We start from the raw sequence: 24,905 nt of genomic DNA, 5'->3' as shown, positions 1-24,905 counted from the left end.
AAAATACAAAAAGAAAATAAAAAAATCATTTAGTTTACCCCAATGATCCCATTTATCTTCACATCGAGGATTGGAACCTCCTCCAATACACACGCTAACCAATGTGATCATCTTTTAACCAAAAAATGTACAGTCAAGGCTCATTTAAGTCGTTCCAAACTAAAAAATTTCTCTGCCAATTGCACTGAAAATCCCTCATCTGGGAGCAGATTTCAGTGCTCTCCTTGACATCACAGAAACAAAAGCCGACTACCAATGTTTTCCCCCTTTCGAACAGTTTCTCAACCAAACAGAAGTCCACACCAAATCACCGAAAAAAAAAAAAAAGCCAACACACAAGCACAACCACAAGCAATTATGACAAAATAGAAATCCAAATAAAGACAGAAAAAGGACCAAAGATCGACACTCACAGGAGGTTTTGCTGCCAACATGACCCAGAACGCGCAATCTCCTTCATTTGCGTGGTCTTGTTTCGTGGTACCAAAAACCAAATCCCAAAATAAAAGGCTCGTAAACAGAAGCACAGTAATGAAAGAATGATAGTCCCAGAAACCAACAGCGTGAGCCACAGGCGAATTCCGCTTAGCAAAGAGATTCTCAAACTGATAGGTCTGGAAGTAATCAGTGATCGTCAGATTACAACAATAAATGGACCATCCCTTACATTCCCACCCTTTGTCACAGAGCTTCTTCCCCTTGTGATATTTCACCAGAGGCTTCGTATTAGACTCGTCCGCATTCGCAACCACGAACCACAGAGCCAGAGAGAAGAACCAATAGAGCCACACTTCTTGGTACCTCCATCCATTGCTCGATTCATCCAAAGTAACGCCGCCAAAGCCAATGAAGCTCTCGATAAAACTGAATAGTTGAAAATCAAAAGTGAGGGTTTGATAGTGGAGTCTGATTGGAATGCAGAAAGAGAAGGAAATTGGAAGGAAGGCGTCTTGTCAGAATGGAATGTGGTTCCGCGACGGCTGTAAGTAAACTGGTGAGCTTTTTTTATTTTTCCTTTTTCTTTTTTGTTATTGTCGGCGACATACACGTGGCTGTGAATTGTGGGCGGAAGATGGACGGCAGAGACGGGAGCCACGTCAGAGAGAAGTGATCGACTTTTAAGCATGAACAGACTGGCTTTGCGTTAACAGAAATTTCTGGGGAGAAGCATACATCCGTCCTAATGTAAAATCTTCTGCGCATCACATTCATGAGGGAACAGAAAGTGCGAAAGCAGAAGGCTCAAAGCTGTATAACCACCTTCCAAATCCTAAAATATCATAATTTTTTGGTAAAATATCAAAAGTAAAATAGTATTCAATATCTTTGTATATTTTTTAATATTTTAATCTTATTTATGATGTATTTAGCATTTTAATATTATGCATCCAATACAATAAACTATAAATAAGATTATGATATTAAAGGTGATTTGAGAATATATTAGCATACTAGATATAATATACATAAGAAAACTTTTAAGTACTAAGTTGCAAGATTATCTTGAAAACGCTTGACACTTAAAAGATTTTGTGACTGCAAATTTATTTTAGAAATTTAAAAGCGTAACAATTTTACTCGTTACTGTTAAAGCGAACCTAACATTCACCGTTAAAATAATAAAACAAATAATTTCACAGTTTCGTTTTTTTAAAAAAAAAAATTTTGACAACTAATGATGAGAGAAATCCAGAGAAGGTGCTTCCTAAGCAAGAACAGGCTGGATTCGCGTTGCTCAATAATACGGTGAGACACGTGTAAGATCTTTATTGGTTTGTTTCGGGAGTTGACTCTTATTTTTTAAGGCGCAAAAAACAAAAGCAAACCCGTTTGTCTGTCTTCGGGGAAAAGAATTAAAATAAAATAAAATAAAGTTACGTGTATCTGACTCATCATAGGATCATATGATTATGAAGTCTATACCTAATGGTGGTTAAGTCGGATTAGAATAGAGTTAAGAGTTGAGATCTCCTTGATTAGAGAAAAAACAAAGAATAATAATATTAACTTTTATGTTAAGAAATTAAAGAAACCATAGAATCGAAGCCTCACAAACTTGTCAAAATTGGGCCTACGTCAAGCTAGCTAAGCCCATCTTTGATACCATAAAAAAACATGCTACTCACCTTTCAAATATAAGAGCCAGGAGACGAGGTTTTCTAGTCTTAATTATAGGATATTAATTTACCATATCTTCCAAATTTATTATTCTTTTTCCAAAATCTTCTTACACATATTAAACAATATTAATCAAGAAGTAGTTTCTAATGGAAATAATTATATGAAGAATTTAGAAAAATTAACACTTTTTTTATAAATAGTTAATTTGACTAATCTTCTTAATTTGTACAAATAAGTTAATTAGATGTTACGCTACCTCTTGTCCTTAATATAATATTTAAATGACTAATTTGAGAACATTAGAAAAACCAAATAAATTAGCTTAAACTATTGAAGGAATTGCTGTGAAGTTTCAAGTAAGGAACATACTTACTAAAAAATCTTAGTGATAACAAAGCAGCTTACAATAACAAGTTTTAAGGCAGTAAATGACAAATGTTCTTTTGTTATTTGGACTTAATAATAATTATTATCTTTCTTTGGTACCTCATTACAATTCTCTTTAAAGTATTTATATTTATCTTTTTTTCCAAACTAATTTATCTAACTTATAAATTGATATATAATCTAATGATGCACATAAGTATTTCAAAGAGATAATGTAATATATGATATAATTAAGTGATTTATTTAGATTTTTTTATTTTCATAAATTAATTAGATAAATCTTATACTCCTCTGCTCCTAAATCCTAAATATAAAACCCATTTTGTAATGCAAATTACATTACAAAATAGGTCTTATATTTAGAATTAGAGGAATATTAAATACCGGAAGTAATATTTTGAACGGACGGTGTAGTTGATTTGAGGTCTTGTGTGGCTTTGAGTGTGATGGATGATCATAGTCCACATCAAAAGGGGAGGTTCATAATAGGTCCTTATATCATGTGTAATCTCAACCCTTAGAAGAGTTCATTGTATCCATTGCGATTATTGTGTTATTAATCAAAATGTTCTTTGTTCTCTTTAAAGCAAGGTTGAGTGATAATTAGCTAGAGCACAAGATAACTATAAAGTAGACAATAAATATGTCTAAATATGAAAGCCAAAGTCAAGTATAATTAGAAATTATATTATTTGTATGAAGGAAAAAAATTTAAAAAATCTTGTGGGAGTTATTGCCCCCACAAACTTGCATAATATTACACACGCGCATATATAAAAGAATTATCAGGAACTGCCTAGAGAGTTGCAGACAATATGTGAAGTGTTGTAAACCTAAGCAAAGATGGTTTCCACCTATTGTTGTATAGCTGCTCATGTCTTGCATGTTGTGTTATCATGTATGAGCCAATTTGTTTTATAATCAAACAAAAAAGGAGTCAATATCATTATTAGTTCTCATCATTTGATTAAATTTTTAGTTTTAATCCCTGGAATTTTAAACTATTGGTTTTTGATTTCTATAGGTTTATAATTTTTTTGTCTAAGTTTATTTTTTAATAGGTTTTGATTTTGGTCTTTATCCTTAAATTCAGATTAAGTCCTTATGAAAACGTAGAAATCAAAATTAATGATTTGAAACTACAAGGACTAAAACTAAAATTAGATCAAATTATAACGACCAACGTAATCCTAAAAAATTATTTGAAACTCTTATTTTTTGTTTGGATGGAATAAAAAATAAGAGAGAATAATTTATATTGAAATTAAAAGCATGCCAACTTTATTAAATATAATAAGAGCAGCAATAAATAAAAGGGGGGCAAGATCTGGGGAAAATATGAAATTTGCAATTTTGTCCTATAATCAAGATTGGAAAGAGCAAGTCAAAATTACCCGCCTCACCCTTAGTATAAAAGTTGTTTGATTTAATTTTTTCTTATTAAGTGTGTCACAAATTGAATTTTTTTTCTCAAGTCTTTATTTTTTATTTCCTAAAAAACTCTTCCCAAGTGTCCACTTGATAATCAATAAATCAAATCATAATTATTATTTCTTAGTGTTTCTTGAATTTGGATTCTTTCCTCGTCTTTTTCCTCCTTTTTTTCCCCTCCTCATCCATGCCCATCACTAGATTATCAAATGAATGGTTAAGGTTTAATAATTTATAAAATTACAATTATAATGTTACATAAAAATAAATAAACAAAATTTAATCTAAACAATTAACACTGTAGACTACAAAAAATTGAAAACTAAATTGAATTTATAAAATATTGAATCTCAACCATTCAATATTTTTTCTTAATGAAGTGTGTACATATGAAAGAAGAATTAGTACTAAAATAGGCTGACTTGGGTAGAAAGAAAAATTGATGGTGGTGTTTGGATTTGATTTGCGGGACTGCCTTGAAACCTACTCGATCGGTGTGGAATGTGGATAGGCACGTAAGTTAAGACAGCTTCAATTATTGGCTCTTTTTTTTTCAGATAATTAGGTGATGAATAATGAAAGTAATATAAGAACCACAAAAAAAAATACTCTTAAAAATCAATAAGCTCATCATGACTCATGAAAACTAAAAGTGAATCGTGTTTAATTATTTATTTAAATAATTAAAAAAATCGTAGTACATAAGCGATGCGAGCATCATTTAGAGAGGATCTGATTTCACATAGGAAAATCATTACTACTTGAGATCTTTTAAAGGATTATGAAAGAGTCTATTGTATTTATGACGCTTTTAACACATACACACATTCTTGTTGTTATGGTGAGATTATTGGTACCATTATAGCGCCTAGGTCATTCATACCCACTTTGTTTGGCATATGTTCTTAGATGAAAGTATTAGTAAAAAAAGTTTGTTTTGGATTTAAATATAATATTTTTGTTATTGCTTACAACTTGATGGAATTTTTGTCTTAGTCTCTACAGTTTCAACTTTCAAGTCTTTGGTTTTTGTCCCTATAGTTTTTCCCATCCAAAATGTTAGTCTTTATAATTTTATAAGGATTTGGATTTACGTATGTGAAGAACAAAATAAAAAAATCTTTAAAAATATAAAGACTAAAATAAAAACTCATTAAAAATATAAAGACTAGAATTAAAACCTCTTAGAAGTATAGATAAAAAATAATGACTCCAATTTCTCCTTTTTTAAGGGAAACTAAGGAAAGTCCTCATTTGGCAAAATTGTTTTTAGCCGAAAGAACTTGGTGCAATCATTCTCAATAGGCATAACTCTTCTTCAACTACTTATATCCTATCCTCAACTATGTGTAAAAAGTTTTCAACATGAAAGATATATTGCATATAGCTAGAAAAGAGTTGCGCTTGCTAAACATAAGAATTCAAAGCATGAATTCAAACGTTGAAGATCATTATTTTTGTTCATATATTAACAATAGTGTTAATTCCTTTTTTCCTTAACTTTTCCTATTAATTGCGTGTATTAACGAAAATCTTCATCCGGGGATTAGTATCCATTGTAGATTATTAAAAAGGATATTTTAAAAAAATCAATACAAATTTCTTACAAAGAACTAATTTAATTTATTTTCTTAATATTAACAAATTAATTATCTAACTCTTACATTTAGGATCAGCAGGAGCATAATCAAAATAAATAAGCTAACACTTTATAATTTCTTGCTATCTACCAAACACATTTGTAGCTTAAAATTGGCTTTAATTCCCCTACAAGCATAGCTCTCTTTGCCACTCCCTTTTTCCACTTGTCTGAAAATAACTCCACCTTACCAAACATATTCTTAAGGAGGAACAAAATGGTTGAGTTGCACAGTTTAATCAACTGTTTTAACAACTCTAACAACCACTTCATTATTATAATATGTATACCCCTCTTCTCTAACATACCAAACTTCAATGCGCAATAAGTAATTGGTATCATTCGAGCCAGCTTGCTCCTAAAGCCATAATCTTGTAATTAAGTCCTCCTCCATAAATAGATATATAACTGGAAGATGCAGTGAGGTCTTGGATTGAAGCCATTCATAATACCATAGAAGAAATGAGAGACCGCATAGAACGATTACTTGTTCTTCCATTTTCCTTCTCATGTTCCTCCCCTTCGAGTCTTGAATTAGGTAATTTCAGTTATTGTTTTGTATTCATCTTATAGCTTTTTTTTTTTGGTAACAACATTATAATATATGACGTTCAGCACTATCTATGTATATATTAATCTAAATTTGAGTATTATTGATTTAAAATATGATTAAGTTTTCTTATATCTATTAGATCCCATCTGCGTACAAAATCTCCCCCTTTTAATCAAAACCTCCTTTCAAGTTATCGATTTGTTCATATATGAAATACGAGGTTCATTTGCAAAATATATAAATTAATTTGACAACAAAATATTGAAATCTTAAGTTCAAATTTTACGATTGATAGCTTTATAAATCCTTTATCTATATATATATATATATATATATATAAATAGAGATGTACGGAATAAATTTGGCTGGGGCACAAATCAAGCGCTATATATCTTGCCTTTCCTTCACCTGGAACTAAATATATACCGTTTTTCTTGAAACAGTTCTAAATATTGATCAAACATTGATTTACTTGGCTCAAAGGTGGAATAGGTCAAATGTTTGTGAGTTAAACCCATATTATCATCTTCATAATAATATCTTTCTTTGAACGTTGTTTGTCTTTTGTATGCACATCTTGTTCAGTTTATTGTGTAATGGACAACATACATGCCAATAGTTTTATGACTTGGCATCATGAAATTCTCTCTTACTGGTCAGAAGACACAAGTTTCATCTTGCTGACAATTTTATGTAAAGTGCACTAGGCCACAAGGCCAACTCTGCGGTATGCTTATATATCATGATATTAAAATTCAACTTGAATTGACCGATCAGACTGATAAACAGGCAAACCAGTCACTTCATGGATCTGATCAAGAGTTTTGAAACCACGTTGAATTTCATATTATTTTTTTCACTTGCTGAGTATAAAACGACATCATTTTGAATTAAAAAAAGTAGAAGGAAAAAAGTGGCATTCTTTAAATCACAAATGTTATATATAATTTTTTTTTAAATTTTAGATAAATTGTATTATTCTACTCATGATTCTGTTGGCCCTCATTTAATCATGATTAAACCACTTGCTCTTGAATTAATATCTTGACCGGTTTAATAATCACTATGATTTTCAAACTACCTAGTTATATACTGCAATTATACCATGAGTAATTTGAGATTTTGTAATATGTGTAAGGAAGACAAGGAAGAAAAGAAAAGTGGTATAGGCGTGAAATGAAGAGAAGCAACGGATCATTTGGGTTTGTGGCTTTCCAAAAGCCTAAAATAACTGGTGGCCTACATCGACTCATAAGGAGAATCAAGAGTTTTTCTCATCCATTATGTGAGTGGGACCCAATATTTTATTCATTTTCTTTTATATATATCGTTCATATAGATAGGTTTAATTAACGTCTTGTGTATGTTTTTTCTTTGAAGTGATTCATGCAGCAAAATGGAATTTGAGAAATGAGTTATATTGTTTATTGTGTCTTCAATATTTATCCATTTTACTCTCAAGTAATCTTTATTGTGATTGCACATATTGATGAGTTCATGAAATAGTAATTTCAATGCATATGATTGATAGGAGTATTTTAGGAAGATGGCATCTAGTTATTGTAAATAACTATCTTAATTAATTTTTTTAATTTTTATAAATTAGTTATTTAACTCTTATATTCAGGACTGGAGGTATTATTGTTTAAGCTAGGCTCATTATAAAATCTAAATTTTTATATATAAGACTCTAATTTGATCTTATATATAAGATTCCAATTTATCTTTTTCTCAGTTGGAAGACCCCGATGTACTTTGCATCCAATATTTATCTATTTTTCTCCCAAATAATCTCTATAATAATTATATATATTAAGGAGTCTCTATTAATAGATAGTTCCAATGTTCATAATTAACAAAAGTATTTTAGAAAAGGTAACATCAATTTATTACAAATAATTAACTTAACTAACTTTTTAAATACTTGCAAATTAGTTATCTAGCTATATGTAGATAAATCATTGAATCATCTTGTGGTAAGTATTTTTTCAGTTCGTAGAGATGAAATTGCGGAGATGAAAGCTGGTGAAATGGAGATAGGGTATCCCACAGATGTGAAGCATGTTACGCACATAGGACTCGATGGCTCTGTCACCACAAATCAAGACTTGGCTTGGATCCAAACTGAATTTTTTCATGTTCAACATTAATTTTTATGAATGTGTTTGTTTGATGCTCTAATTTTATACAGGATTTCGATCTAATCCCTTAATTTTTATAATATATCCTTCCGTTCCTCTAACCTTAACATTCTTAGTCTCAAATAATAATATTTTTGTGTGTTGCTTATTATTATTTTTGAAAATTAAGCTTAGCATATCATCATGTGAGAATATTTTATTAATATTGAAATTTTCAATGTTAGCATCTTTTGTTAACAACCTTAAGGTTACAAAAGAAAAAGATCCTTTATAAAAATAATGGACTATTGGTACAATTTTTCCCTTTTTTTTTTTTTGGGTATTGGAGATAGAACATTATGTAGTTGTTGAAATTTAGCAAGGTATTGAATTAGATTTCTTATACAGCTTTTAAAAAAAAAAGAATTAGATTTCTTATAACTTAGCATGAAAGAATTATATTTCTTGTAATTAATTCAACAATGTATTGGTATCATTGCCATGAAGCCATTTTGAACAAAAATATTTTTGTCAATCATTTTTATGTGTCACTTACTATTAGTTGCTCCATGGTTTTGTTTTATTTTTTTCCCCTTCTACACTAATTGTAATTTGTAGATGACAAAAGGAAATGAGTTGGTACGTTGTAGCCTAACTGATGCCAACCCCTCTTTTGAAATTTTATTAATAGTCAAATTACAAATTGGAGTTCTTAATAGAAGGTGTAATGAGTATGTGAGTTATGGAAAAAAAAAAAAAAACAAAAAGAATGGGATTAATTAAAGTTGTCTCACAGGCATTCGCATAGCTTAGTACGAATTTCAGTATTTATAATATCATTTTCTTGCCAAACACATATTTATAAATATCATTGAAAGAGTCTGTTTTTAACAAATTTTTTCACGTCAATTTCATAGTTTTAGACGGCTCCACGCTCTTGATTTAGTAACTTCTGTAAGACTGCGTAGGAGAAGAGAGCAAAAAATTTTTTAAAAAAAAAATTACAAAGAAGGAGCAACACCGCAACAGGTAAAGAGTCTCACCCTCGTGAAAAAAGAAAACACATCTCGGCTTCATAAAAATTAATCTAAAATCTAAAGTGATCTGATGATACCTTGAGTTATACAAAAAAAAAAAATACAAAGAAGTATCAAGTAAGAAATTTATTCCTTTTTTGCAATCAAGTAAGAGAATTATTTACAAATTACAATAAATTCTTACAAATATATTATGATACTCTCAAATCCATGATTCTTGATTGTAAATTTTCGCTTGTAAAATGTTACGTGTGCCTTTGACTTTGGTGAGTATTGACCACTAAAAAAACATTTAAAAAAAAAAAACTCACTTCAATACTTAACATTTAACATATGAGCTAAATAACTAATTTATAGATATTAAAAAAATTAGTTAAATTATTTAGAAACAATTTCAAAAAAATACCTCTAAAATTTGAAAATCTCAAGTTAGGAATGATTGTAAAAATATGTTATCATTTACTTTTCGAATATTGTTAATTCTTATTAAAAAAATAGTAAACAAAACTGATCTAAAATTTTGAAATTTAAACATATTTTTTGGAGATTCTTCCAATTATTTATTTGTTAAGAATGTGTATGAATTTTTCTAAAATAATCTCGTTAATCATTCCTATCAAACCTTAGAAACTTCCATAACATGTGTCAGCAATATGAATAGTTTGAAAAAAAAAAATCATAAATCGCAGAGATATAGTTAATTAAAATATTAACTTCACAATCAAAGTAACTTCCTCAAATTAAAACCAAAGTTTTAAGGGTGCTTTTTATTAAAATATTAATACTCTAATATGTTAAATTCAAAACATCATAGATTTACATGAATGCATACATAGATGCTTATAAATTACCCACCAATAAAATTCATACACTGACAATGAGATCAAAACCACACCATCATTGGGCAATTGGGCATGGGCCAAATTCTCATTAAATCGGCCAACTTCTATTCCCAAATCTTTAGTTTATTCCTATGACACATAATAGATGGTACAAGGAACATAATTCATTTTGCAGCTAGCCAAGAAGAAAGTTGGGGAGTGTCAGAGTGCTGCCATGGAGCTGATCCAACAGCAGCTCTATCTCCTTTAATGGCATCAGCAGCAACAAAAGACTCAAGCTCTGCCAATTCTTGTGGAGTGAGTTCAATTGACAAAGCCCCAATGTTTTGATTGAAGTTCTCAATTTTTGTAGTTCCAGGAATAGGGCACACATCGTTTCCCTGATGATGAAGCCAGGCCAATGCTAACTGGGAAGTACTGCATCCCTTTCTTTTAGCCATTTCATTGACCCTCTCAAATACAATATTATTGTGCTCCAGGTTTCCAGGTTGGAATCTAGGGAGACGCTGCAATGAAGTCAAAATATATGCATAAAAGAAAATTGGATCACAATCCGACACAGAAGTGAATATATATGGTGAACTTAGAAAGAGATCGAGAGAGAACAGGTTATGAGCATAGAGATGCAAGTTTCATGCATTACATATCCCCAAAATGTTTGAATACAGAATTCAATAAAATTACATCTAGATTTCAATCAATCAATAATGGACATTGCTAATTATGGGCAAAATATGATATTTAACTAGTCAGAGGTGCATACGTTTATCGTTGTTCTTCAAGATTATTTTGCCAACTCAAAGATTTCTTTATAGCAACAATCCTCTGGGAGAATGATTTTGCCATATCAAAAGTCAAAAGTAATCCAAACGTGAGAAGTAGAATGATTTTGGCATGTTGAAAAGGAGAAGAATCTGAGGGTAGTCAGGAGGAGAGGGAAAACCACTATATAAAGTTTATTGAATTGATGATACACACACACACAGAGTTTAATTTAGATAATCAACTAATTTCGCGATGGCATTCATTTATCATTCAGTCACTGTAATTGTAAGTTTGTAAGTAAAAATCAGGGTCAGAAATAGCTAACTCTATGGTTGACTCTCACATTCAAAGACCTTGAAATTTCAGACAATGATTGATTGAAAAATGAAGGAATTACCGGTAGAAGCTAGGCTAGTTTATTACAACAAATGCAACTATATTGCATAAGAATAAACACAAACCTTTCGAAAATCATTTTCAGAAAAGCTTTCAACCACCTTCGCTCCTGATGTAAAGAATCCTCGCCCAAGAGGACTGTATGCTACAATTCCAATGCCTAGCTCCCTAAGAACATCATATATGCAAAATTAGAGGTCACAAAATTATATGATAACTGATAATCAAAAGCTCCAATAGAGAGGAAAATATGAATATTATAAAATAGAATTGTCGTCCGTTTCAAATTTCACCTGCAAGTTGGAACTATATCTTCCTCCACATCTCTTGCCCATAAGGACCACTCCAATTGCACAGCTGTTATAGGATGAACAGAATGTGCTCTTCTAATTGTTGAAGCTGAGGCCTCAGACAAACCAATATATTTAATTTTTCCCTCCTCAACAAGTTTCTTGAGTTCCCCAATCTTAGAGTAAACAATGCAGGAATAAGTTAATAATTTTAGATCATACAGATAAGCAAAGATATGCTGTCAAGGAGAAAACAAAAACTTTCAAAACCATTGACAAATTCTCAAAACTGTCGACAATCGGCTGTTCTACATTGGCAACATGATAACTTCATAAAACATAAAGGGCTACATTGATAAAATAAACCTTGAGGGACTCCTGACCTTAAATTAAAAAAAAAAAAAAAAACTTGAGGGACCAAATCGATAACTAAGCCACACATGAATAGCCAAAAGTTCCATTGCCCCATTCTGCAAATAACAAATTTCTAGCACCATGATGCCAAAGTAAACATACTTCTAGGACCAAATATCACGCCTTCATATTCAGAACTCAGGTAAGGTGAAGAAAGATTAGTAGTTATAAGCACATAGCTAAATATCAAAGTGACATTTCAAAGAAACCATTAAGACCCTGTTTTCTTACACTTACGGCATTAAATTGGTTTTCCACCTGAAGTCAACCAAAATCTAAACATTAAAAATTATCAAACTGCATCACATCTTTCAGCCGAAACAACTGTTGAATATTCAAAATATCCAAAACATGAGTGAAAAACAGAGGTGAGTAATTGTGAGAAAAGCGTTCAAGAAGGTGGAAGCCTTGTAAGAAAAGTAATATCACAATATCATTCTTCATAACTAACAAATTATCGAAAGCCAGAACCAAGAACCATTATTGTAAAGCTTCCGCAATCCCAAACAATGCTTAACAATTTGGTCCAAATCACTACATGAAAGCTACAATGGTAAAAAAGTTTAGTTTTAACACACACTATTTAAATCAAATGTCTATGTTAATCCCGACAATTCCCCAGGAACAAAGCAACAAGTTCAAATTGTAAGTAAAATGCTTAGATAACACAAACCGGACGGGAAAACTGTAAGTTACCCAGAGAAAAGAATATCAAAAGCAAAACAAGGACGGACCGTGACTTCAATAGGCACACGATTATCAACACGATGCTGGTAATAGAGGTCAACGCAACTGACGTCCAGTCTCTTCAAGCTGGCCTCACAAGCCGCTCTAACGTATTCAGGATCGCCACGGATATCAAGCTTGCCATCGGCAAAGGTGAGTCCGAATTTGGAGGCCAATTCAACTTTCTCCCTCACGTCTCCCTTCAACGCCTGTCCGAAGAAATCCCCACACAGTTCGTCATAGAATCAGACCGAGCAAACACGTAGAAGCAACAGAATGAACTGTGAAGTTGGTATCGATCATACCTTTCCGAGAAAAATTTCATTAGCGTTACGGAAGTAAAAATCGGAGGTGTCGAGAAATGTGACACCGCTTTGGATGGCGTGGCGGATCAGAGCGACCATGTCGGGCTCGGGCTTGCCGGGAGCAGAGAGATCCCTGCACCCAAGTCCCTGGGCCGAAACCTCCAAGCCTTGTGACCCGAGCTTGATCCGACCCACTTTCGCCATCTCTCAGGACAGGGATGAGCTTCTTGTGTGCTTATGTTACCCTGTGCCACTGACCTAGAAGCACCGGATTGGGAGGGAGGCAGTTATAGTGTATTATCCATTCTTTTTTTGTCTTTTTGTTTTCTTGGTTACACCAAGGGCTAAGCCCAAAATAAAGTTACCAAACCAAGGGGAAGTTAATCCCCTACACGCTCTATCCTCTATCCACTATTGTCCTTAAGTGCAGCGGGCAGCCATCCAAAATTGTAGACCTTGATAGCCCATATTTGGCTAAGGCATCAGTTAATTGATTCCTCTCACCTGGGACGTAGTGAAACTGTAACTCCCAAGGTTTTCCCAAGAGATTTTGAATTTGCAGAAAAACCAAGCTGCCATTTACTTCGTTTCTACTGCCTTCCAACAGCTCAATCAATGGGAAATTATCTGATTCTAGAATCATCCTATTGAATCCCAATTCTCAAGCAAATGAGAGACCCTTAAACACTGCCCAATCTTCAGCTTCATAGGCACCACAGACTCCTAGATGATGAGTAAACCCAGCTATCCAACAACCAGTACTGTCTCTTAATACTCCTCCATATCCAGCTCTCATGCTTACAGATGACATAGCACCATCTCCATTCAACTTGACCCATCCCGAGCTTGGTGGTTGCCACAACAAAGAATGATGGGGATTCTGCCTTGTGTTTGTAGAATTAAATTCTTTCACCTGCACATAATGTTTTTGTGAGTGCAGAATCATATTCACCAGTTCCGTAGGTTCTTGGGAATCACTATTGAAAGTCACACTGTTGCGCCATAACCATAACCTCCAGATGGTAATTCCCCACATAAGGTCCCATTATCATCAGAGTATCTGCCCATATCCTTCTTCAGATTCAGAGCAAACCAATCCCTTCTATCAGCTGCAAAAAATTGAGGATGATACCAAATCCAACCGAACTTTTCTAGCATAAGAACGGTCCCGTAAAATATGCATACCATCTTCTATCTCACAGTTACAATGCAAACATAAAGGCGAAGTGTTAGCCCAAGAACTCCTCCAAGCATTAGTAAGAAGTCTATTGTTAAAGGCTATCCACATAAACACTCTAACCCATTCCACCCTTCTCCACTCCCAAAAATCTTTAAATTGTCTTGGAATCTTCTATTTCTTTTCTGATTCCCATCACTATCTTTCTTCTTGTTATACTCTTTTCAGGCACATGTGGAAGATTTGGTTGGGAAAGAGGCGATGAAGGAGTATGATGCAGCAAGAACAATTTTAGCCCAGCTTGCTTATGATTCAGAGAAAGGCCTTAAGGAAAGAGGAAGTGATAGTGCAAAACATACGAAGAAAACAACAAATAAGAAAACCCGTAAACAAAAGAGAAAAACTAAGGATTCGAAGGTAGGGTCATGAATGTCGGAATTTGTCCACTACTGTGCATAATATGACCATGATTCCATTCCTTTTTCTACTATTACTGATGACTTGGAACACGTAGAAGAGGAAGAAGGGGGGAAAACTTGAAACTTTGGAGTCACAAGGACAGTTAGACGATGAAGACAAACAACTTGAAGAAGCTTTGGAGTTACAACGACGATTAGAAGAGGAAGCTAGACTTAAAGTTCAAGCAGAAGAAGACATGAAACAACTTCAAGAAGCTCTGGAGTTACAACAACGATTTGTAGAGGAAGCTAGACTTAAAAATTCTGTCAGAAGTGTTGGCAGCAGCACCTGTAAGATAAATAGTTAATCCGAGTCACGTCCTAAAGACACTGTCTTTAAGAGTTATTCCGCAGCCACCGGTAGATAAGGATGCGGTACTTCCTGGGATTAAACGAATCCTTCCTGTAAAACAAGGTGAGCAGAACAGCAGAAGATAGTAGTAAACTCAGCAGGTAAGAAAACACACAAGAGAGGGAAGAGAGGAGCTTGAAAACTCTAGAATTGTATGTAAAACCTTAGACTGAAACACCCTTTTATAGGTCTCATTTTAAACGTTGGCAGCCTCCTTTTCACATTAAACCGCTAGTTTTATAAATTGAATGCATGCCATCAATTTTATGGACGTTGCAATATTATGGACATTGGAAGTAAATAGAGAATCCGTTCACTATTTCAAAAACATTATTTAATATATGATCGGTTAGTACATTAAAGATATTTGAATGGACCATACTGATTTCAAATTGCTTCAAGACGTTTAAATGTCTTGAAACCCGTTTGGCACTTTCTAAGTGCAATAAAAACCTACCGTTTTTATTTAGAATCTTCTACCGTTTGATATTTGAACCTTTTTTTTTTTTTTAAATACAAACGGCAAGCTAAGCTTGAGGGGGTTAAAAAGTAGATCACTCAACAAAAGAGGGGGCCCTTGGCCTGTTGCCAGATATTTGAACTTTTCAACACATTAAAATAATAAATACTCCTTTGGTCCTATTTATAAGGCACTTCCAACAAGTTTCACACAGACCAAGAAAAACTTTAAACTGCATTAACTCTTCATTAAAATATAGCAACTTTCCAATTTTACCCCTATTTAATATATACCATTTTCAAAAAAATAACTATCTACACTATAATAAATGAAAGACAACATGGTAAAGTCATAGTAAAAATTTAATGAGGTGACTTATAAATAGGACAAAAAAAAACCTTTTCTCTCTGCCCTATAAATAGGACCAGAGGAGTACCTATTAAGAATTTTCAAACACTCAATCTTTAAGGCATTGAAAATCCATTTATGACATTAAAACTCTTTAATATTTGATTTTCCTATTCCTAATAATAATAGGAAAATCTGTCCATGATTAATGCTCAATTTATTTTCATCTTCCCACGTTCCCAATTAATATAGGATCCTTTCTTTGACACATCCAAAAAATATTACAAGAAGAAGAAGAGGAAAAACAACTTGAAGAAGCTTTGGAGTCACAACGATGATTAGAAGAGGAAGCTAGACTTAAATTTCGGTAAGAGGAAAAACAATTGAAGAAGCTTCGAAGTTACGATTAGAAGATGATCAACAAAAAAACAGAAAGTGCTTGCTGACCAACAAAAAGAATCCTCTTTGGAGAAGCTGGACGACAATGTTCTTGACCCCGGGCAGAAGGCTGTGCTTCAATGGACGACAATGTTCTTGACCCCGGGCAGAAGGCTGTGCTTCAATGGTCTGTCGATCTGTATAGATATGAAAGTGATCCCAAACTCGCGGCCCACTTTGTACTTGTAGCTAATTAAAAGGTTCAATGACTCAGTGGAATCACGTCCTTCAAGACTCGGATCGAAGCTGTAGAATGAATAGGTTCTTCTGTAAATGAATTCACTCTTCCTTCTTTGTTTTTCTTCTCAGATCCATGGTCAAACAGGTAGTTTTGCCTTTTCTACTACGACGTCGGCTTTCATGTAGCGAGAACGCAAGGCTGATTTGTGAGGGAAAAAAATGAGCTTTTTAGAATTATTAAAGAAATAATCTATTCCGCCGAAAGAAAATTAAAATAATTAAAATATGATCCATATATCATAACTAAAGGCTAAAGGTAGTAATTTTAGTTTTGTGGAGATTTACGATTTGGAATTAAAAGACTTACGTGGCTTTTGTTTTATCCACGAGTTTCGACAATTAGTTTGCGTGACATTGTTGTTACTGTTAGATTTTGAGGGTTGGCAAAAGAAAAAAGGATTTTGAGGAATGGATGGGTCTTTTTAAGAGGAGAGGGAAAAAAAATAAAATGGGAGCAGAAAAGATTTTTATTAAAACCAAACCAAACTAATAACAACTAATGACTAGTGCCATGACTGGTCAAAGAATTTTATAAAACTTATCGATTCAATATATATATGTGTGTATTTATAGATATTAAATTTTTTAGTTGTAAGTAAAAAATGAAATTATTTTAAAATAATTTTTATATTATAATATTTTATAAAAGTTATTCTTGTCCATAATTATCAATAATTTGTCATTATTAATTTGTTGTTTACATATTATTCATCTAAATTTGCACTTTTTTCAATCAGCTGCCGTTTTCTCCTCCTGTTTTTTTTTTTTCTTTTCCCGAATTGAATGCTTCTTTTGAATTTAAATATCTTATGAACGGTGACGACGGAGTACTTCGCTGGTTCATTGTACAATGATTCTTGTCAAGAGAAATATTGTCATTTATGAAGAGAAGCTTGCTCTCCTCAGCGATGTTATGAATGAGACTTAATAGTTCGACTTTTTTCCTCAAAACTTACTAGTTTGACTTTTTTCTCAAAACTTGCTATTTTGACTTTCTTCTCAAAACTTACTTTTGACAGTGCATCTTTTTAAGAATTCTGGTCTCTTTTTCTTATTAATTTCGAGTCAGTGCAGAATTTCAATAATACTACATTCGATCCTTAATATAAGATCCCGTTTGACTTTTAGTTTAGTCCTAATTATAAGACCCCAATCTATTTTGTCTCTCATATTTATGTATTTTTTTCCAAGATAGTCTTTCTAATAATGATAGTTCTAGTCAATACACTTAATTAGTAAGGATATTTTAGGAATGACAACACTTATTTATTACAAATAACTAACTTATTTTCTTAATCTCCTCAAACTAGTCAATTAGGTCTTATAATTAGGACCGAAGGTAGTACTTCTTTGGTTTTTAATACAAGACATATTTAACTAATTTGATTAAATTAAGGGTTAAGGTGCAATTTTAACAACAAAGTTTACCCTAAGGAGCACTGGGCACCATAAAGTTTATTTGGGTGCAAAAATATATATAAAGTTGTCAAAAGGGAGCGTCTAGCACCATGCCGTTAACATCCGTCAGTTTATCGTTAGAGGGGCTCAGAAAGTCAGTTTTAAGGTGCATTTTTAACAACAAAGTTTGCATCAAGGAGCATTAGGCACCATTAAATTTACTTGGGTGTAAAAATATATATGAACTTTGTAAAAGGAAAAAAATGACAAAATTCTTCAACTTCCATAAACATCCATTAATTTTATTCTTTTCGGTCTCACCAAATGCTATATTTTCTCTCTATAAATTTCCACTTCCAAGCCGATCCATCTTTCTCTCATCATAGTCAACACGCACACTCTCTCTGTCATGTCGTTTTTTGATCCTCCAAGCCTTTTATATGTATTTAAGCAAAACACATCTTTCCCTTCTAGGATATAAGGTTCATTACTTGCATCTGAGTATTACCTCCAGTCCTTAATATAGGATACAATGGACTAATTTGAGGAGATTAAAATAAATAAATAAAATACTTTAAATATTATATTATTTATTCATTTGACGCAATAGCATATAGTACATGATCTCTCTAAAATATTTATATGCATCATTAAATTATATATTAGTTTACAAACCAAGAAAATTAATTTGGAGAAAAAAAACAATAAATATAATATTTTAAAGTAATTTATTTATTTATTTTTAATCTCCTCAAATTAGTTCATTGCATCCTATATTAAAGACCAGAAGTAGTACTAGGATGCAAGCAATAAACCTCATATCCTAGAAGGGAAAGATGTGTTTTGCTTAAATACATATAAAAGGCTTGGAGGCTAAGAAAATGATATGACAGAAAGAATATATGTGTTGACTATGATGAGAGAAAGATGGATTGACTTGGAAGTAAAAATTGATGGAAAGAAAATATAGCATTTGATGAGACCTAAAAGAATACAATTAATGGACGTTTATAGAAGTTGAAGAATTTTGTTATTTTTTTTCTTTTACAAAGTTCATGTATATTTTTACACCTAAGTAAATTTCATGGTGCCTAATGGCCCTTGATGCAAACTTTGTTGTTAAAAATGCACTTTAAAACTGACTTTTTGGGCCCCTCTAAAGGTAAACTGATGGATGTTAACGGCATGGTGCCAGATGCTCCCTTTTGACAACTTCATGTATAGTTTTGCACCTCAATAAACTTTATGGTGCCCAGTGCCCCTTAGGATAAACTTGTTGTGTTAAAATTGCACCTTAACCTTTAAATTAAAAAAAATTAGGTAAGTTAGTTAATTATAAGAAATATTATATGTTTTTTTCTTAAAACACCATGATCATCTTTCTTAATATCTTTTCCTCACTCATAATTGGTTGTGGTTAATGAAGTATCTATAAAGATAATTTAGAAAAATTTGATAAAAATAAGAAATGAGTCTTATATTTAGAACCAAAGTTAACTCAATAGTTATGTACTATATTAAAAATCAGAACAGTACACGGGCAATTATTTTGGTCCAGTTGAAGTGTGGTTCTCAAAGATACTGTCATGGCGTAATTTGTTAGAATGAAACACCAAATTCAACAGTTGTTGTGGCAAAAGAAAATGGTTGTTCCCTCATACTTTTACTTGCAGTGTTTATGATCAGCTCTTCTTTAAATGCATTGTTCTTCATTTTCCATGGCTAATAATGAGCTGGATATCGATCATTTGCATTCAAAAACAATTCATTCCATCTAGAATCTCAATTATTATTCAAGATATTGTTATTGGTTGAGAGATTGTTTTCCTCGGCTTCAGAATCTTCACTTTAGTGTTTTGTTCAAATATTTTTTTTTTCGTTTACTTATGTTGTGCTCAAAATTCTTGTTTCTTTAATATATCATTTTGTCGCTTTATTAAATAAAAGAATTTAAATGCTGCGCAACACTTTTATTTAGAAAATTTGAAATCCAACAACCTAGAAATGCATATTAGTTGTGCATCAGTCCCTTTCACTTGAAAGTAAATAAATCAATATCTCTTCCAATGTTTTAGAAGCCCAATCAAACATTCAAGAAGGTCATTAAGTTTCGGTTTTCATGGTTTGACCGCAGATAGATGACAATCCAATAATGGATATAATAATTAAATAAAATTTTAACAAAATAGTTAAGGTTAAGTTACAAATTATCTTGAAATTTTTTTTAATTAAAAGGCCCGGTACTAAAAGCCTAAGGTTACAGGCAAGATCAGACCCGCAACCTCTCACTTACAAAGGAGTGTCAATACTACTAGGTTACAAGGCCTTTGGCAAACTAGTGGCATTGGTACTATTAAAAATATTAATGTTTATGTTATTATTTTAACTGTTAATACTAGTTTTTAAATGATAAAAGGTAAGATTGTTATGATTTTAAATTTTTAAAATAAATCTGCATCCCAAAAAACTTATCGACGCTTGTGCTTTTAAGTGAAAACTTTTGAGATAAATTTGGATTTAATTCAAATAGTTATATGCATGCATGTCTATAAACACACATGACATAAATCTATAATAAATTTAATTATGAAAATAATAACATCACGGTGTATATGAAATTTTCAATGAAATAACGCACTACAAAATTGTGCAAAAATATATTTGCTTATATTCTTGAAAGGTTTAGTTTTTTTATTTTCTTTTTAGGGTCTCGTTTAAAATTTTTCTGCATTTTTCTCATGAGGTCCGAAGGTTTTCTTAAAATTATTTTGATTCTCGATCTAATTTTAAGTTTCGGCTTAATAGCAATTCTTTATTGATCCAATCTGACTCAACTATGATGAAATGGTTTTTAAATCTATAAATCATTTCGTTAGCAAGTTTGGTGGATGGTCGGTAGAAATGGAAACAAATCAGATGATGCCAGGTTTTGGCCAAATGGGCCTAAGACTGCAATGGGAGTTTAAAGCCTGAGCTTAGGCCTAAGTTTGCATATAGGTTCCCTGCCCCTCTTTTAGGCTTAAGCTTGAGCCTTTGAAAGGCTTAGCAGGTTTAAAGCCTTTTTAATGATCTACTTACAATGTAAGCTTTTAAAAAAATCTCATATTTTAAACTTTAAAGGCTGTAAATAGGCTTTGAACCTATTGAAACTTACAAAAAAGCCTACATATTTTAATATATATTACTAAAATGAATTCTAAAAATCTAATCACTCCAAGCCTGTAGGCTTTCAAGCCAAACATTAAATTTAAAAGACTAATCTATTTACCTTAAAAGGCCTCTAAATAGGCTTTAAGTCTGGCCTATTTTCTAAACAAACCAGACCATATCAAGTCCCAATCAAGTTAGGTTTGGGTATGGCCTAACCTATTTTCATCTCAATGGTTGGACAATATGATCCTTTTAATTATTGATACTAGGTGCATGAGTGAATAAAGATAGCAACATTAAGAATTGGGAAAATTGCAGCCTTCTAAATTGGAGTTTCTTTACGTAAACATATAAAAAGAATTGAGTTTCTGACTTTCAGTTTTTCATTCAAACTGGTTTTAATAGATAGCACATACTACCTCCGGTCCTTAATATAAGACTTCATTTGATTTTTATTTTAGTTCTAACTATAAGACCCTAATCCACTTTGTCTCTCATATTTATAGATTTTTCCTAAGATAGTCCTTCTAATAATAGTAATTCTACCCAATAAACTTGATTAGTAAGGATATTTTAGAAAAGAAAACACCTATATATTACAAATAACTAACTTAACTTATTTTTTTAATCTCTTCAAATTGGTCAACTATAATTTTAATATTAGTACTTCCCCTATCAAATATTTAATACCGGTACTTCTCCTATTTTAAGGACCGGAGTCCAACAGTTCAGGGTCACAAATCACACTGGTAAAAGCGGTAGAAGCTCATCCCTGTTCTGAGATATGGCGAAAGTGGGTCGGATCAAGCTCGGGTCACAAGGCTTCGATGTCTCGGCCCAGGGACTCGGGTGCAGGGACCTGTCTGCTCCGGGCAAACCCGAACCCGACATGATCTTTCTGGTCCACCATGCCATCGAAAGCGGGGTCACATTTCTCGACAACTCCGATTCTTATGGCAATAACGCAAATGAAATTCTTCTCGGAAAGGTATGTGTGATCGATATGAACTTCTCAGTTCATTTGTTGCTTCTTTGCCTTTGTTCTCTCTGATTCTATGACGAACTGTGTGTGGATTTCTTCGGACGGACGTTGAAGGGAGATGTGAGGGAGAAAGTCGAATCGGCCTCCAAATTCGGACTCACCTTTTCGGATGGCAAGGCTGATAATATCCGTGGACCGTGGTGATCCTGCGTACGTGAGAGCGGCTTGTGAGGCGAGCTTGAAGAGACTGGATGTCGGTCGCATTGATCTCTATTACCAGCATCGTGTTGATAATCGTGTGCCTATTGAAGTCACGGTCCGTCCTTTTCTTTGTCATCTTTCATATAATGATTTTGACCAAATTGTTGAGCATTCTGTGAGATTGCAGGAGCTTCAGAACAATGATTCTTGGTTCTGGCTTTCGAATGATTTATTGGTTATATAGAAGTACTGTTGACTCTCCGATTGTCTGTTGTTTTAATCTTGAGTGTAAATTTGATTAAACTTATGAGTTTACTCAAGTTTATCATTTTATGTTTCTAATTTATAAAATCATATCAATTTATGCTAAATTTTGGATTCGGTTATGTTTAAGATTTTATATATGAATTTTATAGAATTTTTTTTGTTTAATACGGTAAATTTTGAAAGTTAATGAATTTTATTTTAATTATTTGGATTCAAAATATATTTAAATAAAATTATTGTCAATTTTATATATTCTAGTTACTTAATTATATACTTTTAATGCCAATTTATTAATAGAAGTAAATTCTTACTAGTTTATAATTCCAGTTTACGATATTAAACTCGTGAGCAGGATAACTTTATATGGAGTGCTAGAGATTCTGATATCATTTTTTTCCAGAAGACTTCCACCTTCTTGAACTGAAAAGATAGGAAGCATTATTTTAGTTGCATTGCATAAATTTTCCCATGAAAAATTGGTCAGGATTGGGAACATCTCTTTTACAATATGTAGCCTCAGTTCTTCTCTCGTGTTTGGGATATTTTAAATCTTTCTTCACCGTCACCGAGTTCTGAACATGAGGAGGTGATATTTGGTTCAAGAAGTTTGTTTTTTGGGTGACATGGTACCAGAAGTTCTTTGTTTGCAAGAATTTAAGATGAATTTCTGAAGGGGAATAAAAGACCACTCAAGTTGTTAGACATATGCTGCATGATCTTATGGTTGTATCTTAGGGGTGTTTTTTGAAAACAATTTTTTATTTTAAAAACAACGAAGCAAAAAAACTTGTTTGATAATTTATTTTTACTTGATTGTTTGAAAAAACACAAAATAGTAACATGTTTTTAAAAAACTAAAACAACTTTTACACTTTTTCTTGTTTTTATTTTTTGTTTTGAAAAATTAGAGAAATCTTCTTCTCTTCTCACTTACTACTCGCTACCTATCGCTACTGGTAAACCACATGTCAAAGAGTCATTTTTTATATATATTTTTCAAATGTGATTTTTTAAAAATTATTTTCCAAACAATTTTTTTTGTTTTTTGTTTGCAAAACTTGTTCTAAAAAACAATTTTATAAAAATTGTTTTGAGAATAAGAAAAAAAAAAAAAAAAAAAAACAAGCCTTTAATCTTGATGGGAATGGAGTACTACCTTCGGTTGTAAATATAAGAGTTAGTTTATGATCTTAAATATAAGACCCTAATTCATTTTTTCCTTGCTTGGATATATGGGTAGAAAAGTTAGGACGAAAGAAAATGAGAGGGAAAAAAATGAAGAGAAGAGAAAACTCAAAAGAAAATATTATCACTCATCCTGCTTGGATGAGTGACAGAGAAAACAGGAAGAAAGAAAATGTGAAATGTCATAATGACTAAAATACTTTTATTATAATCAATTGGTAAGAAAACTAAATAATTTAGAAAAAATTATTTATCTATTTAAAAAATAAAAAAAGGAAATAATGTTCAACTTAAATAAAATAAATTATACATCATCTAATATTTTGATAAAATGATAAAAATCGAATGAAATTAAAGATTATAATAACATCAGAAATTGATATCATGAAAATGTCACTAATAATATGATTAAAATTAATCTTGATACTTATAGAATAAAACTAGAATTTGTCACCTATGCGATGCACGGGAAGCGTTACATTGCATATCATTATGCAACCTTTGTAAGTCATTTCCACATCAACCCAGTGACATTCCCATTACACCTAAGCTGCAAATTTTGAAGTGAAAAGTTCCATTTCACCCATTCAAATGTGTGCCACACCGCACATTACTGAAAACATGATATCCACACTTTATGTATTGGAAAATACAATATGAATGAAAAGATGCTTGCATATTGCAATTGTATTATACATTCATGAACACTTCTTGATACACAACATTTCAGGTTGTGATTTGTGAGCTACTATCTGCATCACCAATGATTATATTTAAACCTTGCATGCTTTTGACTCTAAACATAGCAGCATATGATTGACCATGTATGAAAACTGGCTTGCATAAGTATAATCCAACATGTCGAAGAGATTGCCCTTGACTTTTGTTGATAGTCATATCAAATGATAACGCTATTGGGAACTGTCTTCGTTACATGCAAAATAGCCATCTATTTTTTGATGGGTTCATGTCCATCCTATGAATTAGAACCTTCTAGTTGGGATTAGTTCAATCTGATTGCCTGATCACTATATTACCAAGCTTTATGAATGAAGGCGTGTGCCATTGCATAAACTGTAAGCTTGATCAATGTTCCTCACAGCATGATCGGTACTCTAACTTTCAAGGTTAGTTTATGTGGAGAGGCAAATCTGAACATGTTATGGTGTTTAAGAATTCTATGGTGTAAAGGTTGTCAAAGGTATCACTTTCATCAGTAGTCT

At 32.2% G+C, this 24,905-nt stretch overlaps 3 protein-coding genes and 1 pseudogene across 3 annotated transcripts; 2 read left to right on the top strand and 2 right to left on the bottom strand.

Moving 5' to 3' along the window:
* The first annotated feature begins 5,991 nt into the window (after positions 1 to 5,991).
* On the top strand, positions 5,992 to 8,375 carry LOC114720887 (CRIB domain-containing protein RIC2-like). Its single transcript, XM_028906605.1, has 3 exons — positions 5,992 to 6,116; positions 7,270 to 7,416; positions 8,124 to 8,375. Exons 1-3 carry the CDS (start codon positions 6,041 to 6,043, stop codon positions 8,279 to 8,281), a joined length of 381 nt encoding a protein of 126 aa, XP_028762438.1. The 5' UTR covers positions 5,992 to 6,040; the 3' UTR covers positions 8,282 to 8,375.
* A 1,872-nt stretch (positions 8,376 to 10,247) lies between these two features.
* LOC114720883 (probable aldo-keto reductase 2) lies at positions 10,248 to 13,298 on the bottom strand. Its single transcript, XM_028906603.1, has 5 exons — positions 13,027 to 13,298; positions 12,730 to 12,930; positions 11,585 to 11,757; positions 11,357 to 11,459; positions 10,248 to 10,636 (listed from the first exon to the last, which is right to left on the bottom strand). Exons 1-5 carry the CDS (start codon positions 13,228 to 13,230, stop codon positions 10,295 to 10,297), a joined length of 1,023 nt encoding a protein of 340 aa, XP_028762436.1. The 5' UTR covers positions 13,231 to 13,298; the 3' UTR covers positions 10,248 to 10,294.
* A 389-nt stretch (positions 13,299 to 13,687) lies between these two features.
* LOC114720884 (uncharacterized) lies at positions 13,688 to 14,214 on the bottom strand. The gene is made up of 2 exons (XM_028906604.1): positions 14,020 to 14,214; positions 13,688 to 13,939 (listed from the first exon to the last, which is right to left on the bottom strand). Exons 1-2 carry the CDS (start codon positions 14,212 to 14,214, stop codon positions 13,688 to 13,690), a joined length of 447 nt encoding a protein of 148 aa, XP_028762437.1.
* A 7,595-nt stretch (positions 14,215 to 21,809) lies between these two features.
* Positions 21,810 to 22,474, top strand: LOC114720885 (auxin-induced protein PCNT115-like; annotated as a pseudogene).
* Positions 22,475 to 24,905: the final 2,431 nt, after the last annotated feature.

The sequence above is a fragment of the Neltuma alba genome, unplaced genomic scaffold, assembly GCF_004799145.2.
Source record: "Neltuma alba isolate B1F8T4 unplaced genomic scaffold, ASM479914v2 tig00012006_pilon, whole genome shotgun sequence".
Taxonomy (NCBI): domain Eukaryota; kingdom Viridiplantae; phylum Streptophyta; class Magnoliopsida; order Fabales; family Fabaceae; genus Neltuma; species Neltuma alba.
The sequence above is the reverse complement of the archived record's forward strand: the minus strand, read 5'-3'. Positions and strand labels throughout refer to the sequence as shown.

Bases quoted from the DNA above. Each gene is read 5' to 3' on its own strand.
- LOC114720887 (XM_028906605.1), top strand. From the start codon at position 6,041: ATGAGAGACCGCATAGAACGATTACTTGTTCTTCCATTTTCCTTCTCA. The intron at 6,117-7,269 runs GTAATTTCAGTT...AATATGTGTAAG, and splicing joins CCCTTCGAGTCTTGAATTAG to GAAGACAAGGAAGAAAAGAA. The intron at 7,417-8,123 runs GTGAGTGGGACC...GTATTTTTTCAG, and splicing joins GAGTTTTTCTCATCCATTAT to TTCGTAGAGATGAAATTGCG.
- LOC114720883 (XM_028906603.1), bottom strand. From the start codon at position 13,230: ATGGCGAAAGTGGGTCGGATCAAGCTCGGGTCACAAGGCTTGGAGGTT. The intron at 12,931-13,026 runs GTATGATCGATA...TTCTTCGGACAG, and splicing joins ATGAAATTTTTCTCGGAAAG to GCGTTGAAGGGAGACGTGAG. The intron at 11,758-12,729 runs GTCCGTCCTTGT...GTTTACTCTAAG, and splicing joins GTGTGCCTATTGAAGTCACG to ATTGGGGAACTCAAGAAACT.
- LOC114720884 (XM_028906604.1), bottom strand. From the start codon at position 14,214: ATGGTATGCATATTTTACGGGACCGTTCTTATGCTAGAAAAGTTCGGT. The intron at 13,940-14,019 runs GTGTGACTTTCA...CATTATGTGCAG, and splicing joins GTTATGGTTATGGCGCAACA to GTGAAAGAATTTAATTCTAC.